At 37.3% G+C, this 11301-nt stretch overlaps 1 protein-coding gene across 5 annotated transcripts in view; it reads right to left on the reverse strand.

Annotated features, from left to right (window-relative positions):
- Positions 1-2494: 2494 nt before the first annotated feature.
- The window catches only part of ZNF385D (zinc finger protein 385D), an 886773-nt gene continuing 877966 nt past the window's right edge, over positions 2495-11301 (reverse strand). For all 5 annotated transcript variants that reach the window (XM_032408786.1, XM_032408787.1, XM_032408790.1 and 2 more), the window contains 3 exons: positions 5908-6086; positions 4772-4873; positions 2495-2889 (listed from right to left, as the gene is read on the reverse strand). In XM_032408786.1, coding sequence (XP_032264677.1) covers positions 2656-2889; positions 4772-4873; positions 5908-6086 — 515 coding nt within the window. In that variant the 3' untranslated portion in view covers positions 2495-2655. The remainder of the gene's footprint in view (positions 2890-4771; positions 4874-5907; positions 6087-11301) is intronic.

The raw sequence follows: 11301 nt of genomic DNA on the forward strand, positions 1-11301 counted from the left end.
TGTTTGTTCCCAGCAAATCATTAAAGTTAGTAACACCTTGTGATCCAGGACTCTTTGCATCCCACAGGCCCTGACTTCTAGTGGACTGGCGAATTCACTTGGGTGAAAATGGGGAAGAACAGCAAAAGCACATAGTAGTGAGATTGCATCAATTAACATGAAGTTCTCCAACAGAAAGAGGTTATATCAGGTGTAAAGGTTGTTGGATAAGGATTCAGGCTAACTTATAGTGAAAGATCAAAATATTTGACAAAGCAGGAAAAAGGCAGCTAAAGTTCAAATCCGTTAGAAGCTGGTCACACGGGATATAGACAGAGCCCCAAACTCATGAGCAACTTGCCATCTGGCTGAACCAGTAGGGTCTGTGAGTGAAAAAAAAGGAAACACTTGCTAAGACCAGAGAGTAGAGGTGTTGGTAAATGTGAAATTACCAGGTACTCTCAAAAAACAAATTTTAATACTAACCAACATGTTTAACCAGAGATGTGTGGTTTGAAATTCTTTTTACCAAAGACTAATGAAATACTTTTGTTTTTCTTATCTGCCTGTCCTCTTCCTTTTTTTTTCCTTCCTTCCTCCCTCCCTCCCTCCCTTCCTTCCTTCCTTCTTATTTTGTTGTTTAACAAAAGTTATATAAAGCCAACTGCTTTAAAGATATGTTTATATGACAAATGTCTATATAGCTAGATGGTGGAGAAGAACTCCAAAGACCATGTTCAATGTTGAGCACCAAGCACGCTATGGGTGTTTCTTAAATATAAAATGACAAATGCTAAATACCTATCTCTCAAATGGTTTCATCTTGAATCTTTTTACCTCTCAAAAAGGTTACTACAGTTTAGATAAGAGCAGTTTCAGGAAGGCCATACCCAGCCCTTCCCTATAGATTTAAATAGTCTTTACAAAACCTTTTCAAAAATATTTTTTTTCTCTAAACCTAAATCATGTAGGGTTGATTTGTACATGTTTTATCATTGCTCTAAGTTTGAGTGTCCTTGTTCTTATTAATGCAACAGACTGGCTGCATCGAATCCCATCATAGTGATAGGTATACGTTAGCTTTCTATGGGAAAAAGCAAATAGCCTTTATCACAAATTAAAGGCACAGCTATTTTTATGCCATTTGTTACCAACTTAATGATAACATGTAACATGGGATGGTTATATAATTATTTTATATAGATTTTCTTTTTATAAGTTATTCTCTTAATCTTTCTAACATATATACAATATACATTTATTTATATATACCCCTGATAAATCTTGTTTTAAAGGTAAAACATCAACTCCTTTCAGCCTTCTGGTGAATATCAAAGGCTGCCAGTATTTCATAACTCCACTAGAGAAATGATAGTTAAGTGCATCTTACCAGAATTTTTTCAATACTCTATCCTTGGTCTGCAATCACCTCAGGTTCATTTTTTTTGTTTTACTAACATTTAAATATATATTAATTGTTTATATCATGTCAGTAGGAAATCTAAAAAACAAGAAAAAGCCCACAACAATAGCTAACATCTATCATCATGTTCAAAGCAGGGACCTTTGCCTAAGAGACAACCTTACTGGCAGGATATAAAGGGGATATTGCAGAGATGCAATATTCTCTAGGTTTTTTTGTTGTTTTTTTGGGTATGTACTAACATGAAAAATCTTTACTTTGCATTATCATCTTAGGTGATGATCATTCCTTATCCATGAGACAGAACAGTTGTACTGATTCTTTCTAAAAAACCCATGATGCATGGCTTTACCTGTTTTCAGATATAGTTTCATTACACAGCCTTCCCTCTTTCCAGCAATACTGCTTCAGGGTGGGGAAATAGTACTTTGTAAGAAATTACTTTTATTATTATTATCTCCCCACCTCTATGCTGAGCCCTGCACTCTTGTCCTCGATCTCAAGTCATCTACAAGCTGGATAGGAGGGGGAGAACGTGGACCAGGAAGACCTCCACAAAACCCTCTAGCATTTCTGTATTGTTTGACTGCTTACTGGCATGAAATAGTTGTTCATTCTACCTTTTGCAATTCTTGACAACCTAGTGGCATAGATTGAGACACAGCACTATTGTTTTACAAGACACCTATTGTATCTACTTTTGTTGGGATAAATACCCAGTAATTGCTGTCATAGCAAGAGGACCAGCACGGGTACTACTATTCACAGTGTTGCTTTTGTTGTTGTCTTTTTTTTTCTTTTTGTTTTGTTTTTTCTTTTTTCTTTTTTCATATTATCTTAATCTACAGCGTAAATTATTATATATACACATTGGAACCAGTTAATGCCCTTACAATGTATAGTTGTTTCATAAAGCGGGAAAGACAATGCAGAGGGAAACAGGTGCCCAAAAGCACAGTCACAAAGGCTTCAGAAGTTCTAGATACCACTACAAGTCAATGCTGGAGATCACTTCTAAAACAATCAATGTTCAAGAGGAATGCTTTAATTTGGAGAAAATACCACCCCCTCCCCTCCCACCCCTAGACCTCCGCCTTTTTTTTTTTTTTAAATAATCTTTTCAATTCACTATCAAAAGTCCTGGCTCTTCAGATAGACTTTAAACTATAAATAAACACTGCATAGTTCTCTTTTGTTTTTTTGTTTTTTGTTTTTTGAAAAATTATTGCAGTACAAGTACTCCCATTTGGAACTCAGTAAGGAGCAAACAGCACAGGAGTGTGGGCGGTCCGAATAGGTCCAGGAGCTGGCCGCAGGAGTGCTGGCGGGAGCGCGGAGGTCTGGAACAGTGTGGCCGCTGGAGCAGTTCGGAGACTGAAGGGGGAGTTCACGGCCACTGCCGCAGCGGCGGCCGCAGCTGCCAGTGGGTTTGGTAGAATCCGTGGAGCCAATGGCTTTGAAGGTTCTTTTGAAAATACTAATTTTACCTGCAAGGGAGAGAGAAAAAAAAGGGGGCAGAAGGACCGGAGTTGGGGCATCTACCCTTAGAATCCAAAATGATGGGCAGCTTTTAAAATGTAGCAGAAAATAACTACAAAGATAAAATCACACGATAAAAATAATAGAAGTGTCAATAAAAATAATGGAAAGTGTAGAATATCTTTCCTTTGAAAGAGCTGGAAGATCACTTGAAGATGACCAACTTAGGATGTTGAAATGTCCTCCAGAAAAATACTCAGCAACCTTATTTTATTTTTCTTCATAAATATACCTCCTGAGGAAAGTATTCATGTTGAGAAAAAAAAAAAAGTATGGAATCTTTACTCTACTCTACACATACACATTAACTGTCAGGGAATAGATACTTTAAAAGAGAGATTTATTAATGCTCTCAACTACTATTAGGCTATCCAAGTGTGTAAACTGGGGAGCACAGCAAGGTGCGAGGTATTAATGAAGAGAAATAAAGACAACAAAATTCCACTTTCAAGGAAGAAACTTACCTCCCCCCCAGATCTGCCATGTTCTGCTTCCTCTTTGTGCAAATGGTGACAACATTCTCTCAACACTGCTCTACAAAACCAGTTCATTCTTTGGCTGGTAGCATTAGTAAGATGGCTGTTCTCACAGAAAGAATGTCTCCCATTTATGGAAACAATAACATAGTGAGAGCTAGGAAGGAGGTTTTGGATGGTAACATTAACACAATTTGACTTCCCTGTTTATTTAAGAACCATTCACTTGATTGTTGAAAGCTGCATCTATGCTGGTCAGAAATAGCACTCAAAGTTAGGACTAGTGGTGCTGAAACATCAGCTCTGTGCAGAATTCACAGCTTTTCAATGCAGCTAAAATTGCTTCTGTACAAAAGAGTAAAGTGACTTCATTTGCATAAAAATGGGTGATGCTACTAAATTAATTGGGTCAACTCTTACTGAGGTCTCATAAGAGATGATTGCAGTTTCCTTTAACTATATTTTCATGTGCCAGCAACACACAATAGCACCAATTATTAATAAGATCTATTTTGAAGAAAACAGATTTCAAAATGCACAATTCAGCACATACTATAGATCAGTTGTTCTTAACTTTTCATTGAGGCCTGGGTCTCCCTGATGAAAGCTATGGTCAATTCAACCAGGAAAACAAAAACAAAAGCAAAAAACAAAAAAACAACGAAAAACTCCACATGGTCATAAATATTAGCTTGAGATTATCAGGTTTCACAGATTTCCCCTAAATTCCTAAAAAAAAATTCCAGGTCAGGACACTAATACTAGTGTGTTCACTATTCTTAAAGGTATATTTGGGGTAATGGGAAGAGGGCATCTCCCAGGAAGAATTTCCCCAGGCCTTAGATACTATTCTTGGTGTAATAATTAAATAAAATCAGTCATGCCGTTGAGACTGTGCTATTCGAAATTCAAAACTGTTGAGGGTATCAACAACACCAGTGCTTTGTCCCTTGAAGATATTAAAAAGGAGATGTGAGAACTTGCTTTTCACTGCCCTTTCCTAAAATTATCCACTAACATCAAGACCAGATTTCATGTGATTACTTTCCTGACTCAAGAGTTTGGCTTTACTCCCTTCCCCAGGCTCTGTCATTAACCAGAGCCCAACTCCAAAAGATACAGGTATCGGACAGTGGCTAAACGTGGCAAACCACCCAAACAACTCATGAAACTAATAATTCTATTGGTGGAGTAGGGGTTGGACTTTCCAATCAATTGTTTGTCATGACTTAGGTACCTTCCATGTATTTCATTCAGTAATTAACAAAAAAAAAAAAAAAAAAAAAAAGTCAAGTTCCGCAGACTATGGGACATTCAAGATCACTGTTGTTTGGGAATCAACGATGACACTCACCCCCAACGGATGTGCTGCCTTCTGTAGTTTGTTGTAAGGACTGTATTTAGGTTTCGGGGGCTTCCCAGCAGCTCTGTCTTTGTGCCTTCTACTGCTAATGTGCTATTAAAAGCAATTAAAAATGACAGCTTTAAAAAAAAAAATCCCCAAACCCCCCTCATAAATATTGTTTTAACCTGAGGAAGGATATTAATTATTTTATACAAGTTGCAGAAAGACGAAAACAAAAGAGCATGCACTTTTGTCCTTGGATTCTGGTGGCTTGAGGATATATCTTTTTATGCTACTCATTTTAGTTTATTTTTAACAAATAGAAGGCTCTTCTTTTCTCCAGCCTTTCTCTTTATCGCTGCACAGATCTCCTTTTTAAAAATGTACAAAGGAAAGGAATGTCTAAAGGAATTTTATGTGCAAATAAACAAAGATGCCCAGGCAGGCATGAATTTATTTCCATACTAATACTTATCCTCACATTTGTACAGCCAAATGTCAACCCCTAAAATTCTAAAGATAAATAACAAAGGTGCATAAAATGACTACAATATTGCACATATGCATATAAAACACAACACAATATGGGGGTTGGGCCTTCAATTGGCAACGTCTAACTAATCTCTTTGGAAGACTATTCACAGTAAAAGTGAATGCAATAGGATTAGTCATCCCTTTAGCAGGTGGCTGCAGGATTTAGAAATACAGTACAACACCATGTAATAAAGTACATAAAATAAAAGAATAGAACAGTATAAAATTAGTTATAACATGTAAATATCTAAACAAGTAAAAATGGAACATTGCAATTTGACCTTTAAAGAAAATCAGCACTTTTGAGTGGGAAACCTGGTAGAGAAAAGACCTAATACCCCTTTTCCTCCCACTCTTCAGAAATAAGAATAGTACAAATTCACTTCAGACATTTTCTGAAAGGACTTAGAAAATATTACATTTTACTATTTCCTTGGCAACTAAAATAGGCATAAATAAATAAGGGCAGTGAGTAGAAGATTAAGTGGATGGATGGATGGGTGGGTGGGAGAAAAAAACAGGAAAGAAAGGGAACATAGGAAGCACACACATTCTGCTCATCAGGATGTCCCCTATCTGTTGTTTTCATTTCTAGAATATGTGCTGTCTACCTGTTTAAGTTGTGTTTCCGAGTTGACGTGCACATCACAGATTTCACAGTGAAACGTTTTGTTTTGCAGACCTGTGTTTCCCTTATTAACTGGTCCTTTGCCTTTCACGCCTGCCCTAGGAAAGGCTTTGATAGTCCCACTTCCATTCCGGGCTTCTAGCATGGTTTTGTGCTTAGTACCTGCCAGGAAGATTTAGAAAAAAAAGAAAGAAAAAAAAAAAATCTTAGGTAGTATATGCCTTTAAGAAATGATACAGTAACAAAACGTGATGTCTAGTTTTAGAGCAGTTCTTCCAGGGATTACCACTGAAATATGCTTAATTTAAAAGACAAGGTGCTCTGACCACTTTACATAACATTACTTAACTACTCATATTTTTACAATGTCCCACATAACAAACCGGCACCATTAATAGAGCCCCTACACTCCAGAGTCCCGAGATGAAATTAAATGGGTGTGACTTCGTTTCATTTCCTCTTGATGCTAATAAGACATAAATGATAGCAGATGAGGAAGAGTGATTTAGTTGCTAAAGGTATATAGTTGGAGGTGATGTGTAACAAATGTAATCAGTTTAAACATGGTGTGTTTACAGAAGTGGCACTAATTAAAGACCCACTTTCTAAACAGAATACAAACAAGCTTTCTTGGCTATGTCTTTTAGGTTCAAAAAGGAACAGCAAGAGTATAAAGATCTTGATGCCTGAAAAAAAAAAAAAAAAGCCCTATTAGGATAGTAAAGGTCACACTGATTGGTCATGTCATTTCAAATGTAAAAACAAATGACCAAGAAGATGAGTGGTGAAAGGCTAAGCAGAGACACTATACACAAATACTTCTTTTTAATAAACCAGTAACATCTGTGGACTCTCACTCAAAACTAGTGTAACTCCAGTTATTAAAACTTGTTTTTTTTTAATTTTTTTTTTAACTACTAGAGTTCATGAATGGGAGTTTTCTCTCAAAATTTTGTTCACAATTTTCTTTTTCTTAGCGTTGATAACTATTCTTTATTTTTCTCACTTAGCCATATGGTTTTGCTAAGAACTTTTCTCTTGTCATCATTTATGTACTTTCTGCCATTCCAGGTGCTTAAATCCTTTTTAGTGGTTTCTCTTTCCTACTTGTATTTATTAGATTGTTATCAGCACTGGAAGCATAAAAAATAAGATTCTCAACTTCGGATTCCTGGACTGGCCTCCCAGAATCATTGACTATGAATGAGGAAAACACATTGAGGGGCACACTAGGTCAGTGCCAATCACCATCGCCTTAAATAAGAGGTGATGAATACACAGAACAGGTTTCCTGGCACGTTTCTCTCTTTCAGAACGATTGCAACTTCACTGAATCCAATATTAAAAAATGTATATTCCTGCAACATAGACTCCCCACTTTGAAGGTCATATTCTTATGCACAGTTATGAAAATGCTCATATCCCAACATATAAAGGAAAGAGAAAAAGGTCAACACCATGTAAGTAGACTGGAGAACTTGAAATGTGGAGCCTTAGCCTGCTCTGTGGTGCTGGTGGGGAGGCCTCCCTGCAGTCTGCTTTTTTCTTGCAGTTTGCAAGTCCACCCACCTTGCATAGACACAAACACTTTTTACTCTGCAGATGGTGTAAGTCAGTGTAGGGCAAAACAATGCTCTAGGGAGCAAGATCTATTTATTTATATATATACTTTGTGTCACAGTGTGTGTGTGTGTGTGTGTGTGTGCATGCTGCGTGCATGTGTCTAGATGGTTGTCCAACCTTCTTTATCCCGACAGGTGATTTTATCAAAATATTTCTTTTCCATGCAACTTCTTCAGTCAAACTGAGAAGAATTTCTGGGCTGGTTTGGCTTATCAATGCTTAAGAAGTAGTCATTAGGAGAATGACACTTATTCTGACTTTCTGGAGGGACTCTTGATCCACCCTGGTTAATATCTTTTGTAATTGAGAGGCTTACTGTTACCCTAGAAGATGCTGAATAGAAGTGGCAGATAATATTTGGACCTTAATAATAATAAGGCCATGAACACTGACCACAGCTGACTTGCTTAAATGAATTTTTCACTCGAAACGTGAAACAGATGTCTCGATGAAACAAGTTTTACCTAATTCTCTTCCTGAACACAGAAGCATGGATTAGACCTGGGCTTCTTGAAGGTAGCTCCTGGGTTTTGCTCATACTGTATTCTCAGTGCCTGACACATAGTAGATACAGCTCAAGTATTAGATATTAATAAAGAGCAATGAACAGATATTTGTAAAGAGCATTGTGAGCTCAGACTCAGGAATGGTAGCAGTCAGAGATTGCCTCCATTAGCTGTGTACATTTCTTTGTGCCTCAGTGTCCTCAGCTGTGAAAAAGGAAATTATCTGCTCTACTGAAGTGTTGCATTAAATGCATTTATTGTTTTAAGGATTACTTTTGGCACTTCTGTATGCTCTCAATAAATTTTAGTCAATTCTCTTTTTCTTAACAGTGCTGGTTTTGTTTAAGCAAAAATTTGGAAATCTCTAAATACTTTAGAAGTTAGTAAAATCTATCCTTTGATAACTGCCTTTTCTGTATATTAAAACTTAGTGAGGGATAGAATAAGCTCTGTCTAGGGATAGAAAAGCTCGAATGAGCCTAGTGAAAATTATCAAATGTTACCACTTCAAGTTATTGCCAGAAAAATTTACCCAAATTCGTAATAAGCATTAACTATAAAACATTTCAAAGTTTTTTTTTAATCATATAGAGAAAACCATCAAAATCTGCTAAGCAGAGCATTACTTAATAGAATGTTTTGGGGAGATTTCTTTGAAGAAAAAGACAAAACATCTTTTTGTATTATCTGTGTCTATAACATACAACTAAAAGGAGACTTCCAGATCTTTTGAAAAGAGTATGTCCTCTTAAGTTGTTTTAAACATTCTTAGACTGTTTTGTGAATCATGCTAGTAAGCTTAGAACTACTTCTCTCAAATTCTAAAAAAAAAAAAAAAAATGCAAAGCAGGAGTGCTCATATTTAAATCCTGCATTCCAATGTTATGGAATATAAATCCATTAACTGCAACTTTAGTGAAAAATAAAAAGAGAAAGCAAATGAAATAACACAACCAATCCCCAAATAATGTTAGCAGCAACTGTGGTCATACTAATAATCATGCCATAATAATTCATCCTTACAAGGTGCCATATGGCCTCTTAGCTCCATTAGAGAGAGACTGAGAGAGAGGGAGAGAAAAAGAGACAGCGAAGTCCAAAGAGGACAGTCGACTTGCCCAGGTTCACATAGAATTGTTATTTGCGGATCTGGGGTAAAAATGGTCTGATCACTTCTAGCTTGTTCCATTGTAACATAGAAGAAGAGGTGGTGTTTGATGGAAGCTATAGTCTCAAAATCAGTTTATGATTAAGAAATATTTTTTTAAGATTAACAAGTCTACATTCAGAGCTACAGGCCTTATTCCATGCATAGAAGGTGTTTCTGAAGGGGGAAAAAAAAAAGAGAGAAATACATAGAATCACAATTTAGATGCAAAGGACACATCTCCCCACCCTACAGCCTGGTTGCTTCTGAACAAAATCAGCCTTCAAACCTGGTTCCCTGAAAAAAGGCCCAATCTTCACAGTGGCTTCCTACTATCTAGCTCTGAAAGAAAGCAGAGAACTCTGCTAGTGATATTGGAGAGGAGGGGGTCAGTGTGAGGGAGTGGAGCACTCAGGCAGTGATTGTGGTCTGCTGTGGGTGCAGGTAACACGGGGTCCATTACAGAGAATTAGAAAATAATTAAGTGGACTAAAACAGACAGTCGGCTTTCCACTAGCACCATGAACTGGCAACTCTAACTAATGTCCGTGATAAAGGACTGCTTCCCAGAACACAATTTGTCTATATTCTGTTTTTACTATTGAGATTTTAGCATATATTAAATTAGCCCATTGTCTAACTTATTCTATACTAAACATCATATGCTACATGGAAATTAATTTGTAGACCTCTCCATTATACCGTGGGCCACAGACACACAGGAATTCAGCTACGGCCTCTTGTTTCATTAGCAAGTCCGTAACAGTTTGAAATCATTCAAGCTCACAAAGGCTGCAGTTTGTGCATTCAACCCCTGCGGTACTCTGTATTTTTAATGTAAACAGTAGATCATAAATGAACAATGAGATGATAGCACCATGATTGTAAAGATGAAGCCACAGAATTTGAGCTAACTCAGTTCTGTCATCCTATCTGACCACTGGACCTTTTTATGTTTAAAACAGTGAAACACAGTGTGAGCCAGTGTCACGGCTTTGTTTGGCAAGTTCCAGTTGCCCACGTTGGTAACTGCCGAGTGATGCACACGGCCCTGGCTGCTTCCCTTCCCTGTTCCCTCTTCCCACTTCCTTACCTGTGCCCCTGGCCTCCCCTAAAAGCCATTTGCTCTCAAATCCTGGTCTCAGAGTCTGCTTCTAATGGAACCCAAACTAAAACACACCATACTAATCCTATGATGAATCCTACAGCAGATATTCTTTTCATGACAGGCAAGTGAGCCTACAGAGATCCTCTCTCCTTTACACCCCCCTCCCCCGGGTTTCCACATGGGATCCTAAGGGAATGATGCAGGAACCAGTGCACAAGGGGCAGTTGTTTGAATATGGGAACGACTGCATTCACCATCCACACGTAGAGGACGTCCCAGACACAACACGCCTCCCACTGGGGCTTCAGTTACAAAGAAGAGAGCTGAATCTGCAGATCAAAAATGGTACACAAAGGGGGTTAAAGAGAATTTACTTGTGTATCTTCACTTCTTCCTTTGCCACCTCCAGTTCTGGCCCAATTGGCTAGTGCAAGTCTCCAGGGAGGCCTAAAATAAGCACCGGGCCTGGACGCTGGAAAAAGATCTCTGATGTAGGAAGGGAAATGCAGGGATAAAGAAACCAAGCTTAGACAGAAGGGGGGTATAGTCCCCTGAGCAGGCTGAAGGTATGGAGGGCACACCCCTATAAAACAATTCCTGTAAGGTTTCACTGCATTTACCACCTTAAACTCCCAGATAAGATGGTTAGAATAGTTCTCAGCTCTGTCTGCACAGTACTTTTGAGTTTTTTGTTTGTTTGTTTTTGCTTCTTTTCTTTTCCCAAACACTATAGCTTCTAGGCCTGGATGTATAATAAATCAGAATCCCTGAATATAGGAAATATATATATATATATATATTATATATATATATATATATATATGACAATTACTTTCTACACAGATGGCTTTTTAAAAAATAGAGGATAAACACTTTTAAGATATTCTTATTTTTCTTTATTATTTGTCTTTCTATTTTCCTTCTATATTTATTTCTTTAATTAAAATATTTAAAATTTATATATATATATATATATATATATATATATATATA

Source organism: Phoca vitulina, unplaced genomic scaffold (genome assembly GCF_004348235.1).
Source record: "Phoca vitulina isolate PV1807 unplaced genomic scaffold, GSC_HSeal_1.0 scaffold10, whole genome shotgun sequence".
NCBI lineage: Eukaryota > Metazoa > Chordata > Mammalia > Carnivora > Phocidae > Phoca > Phoca vitulina.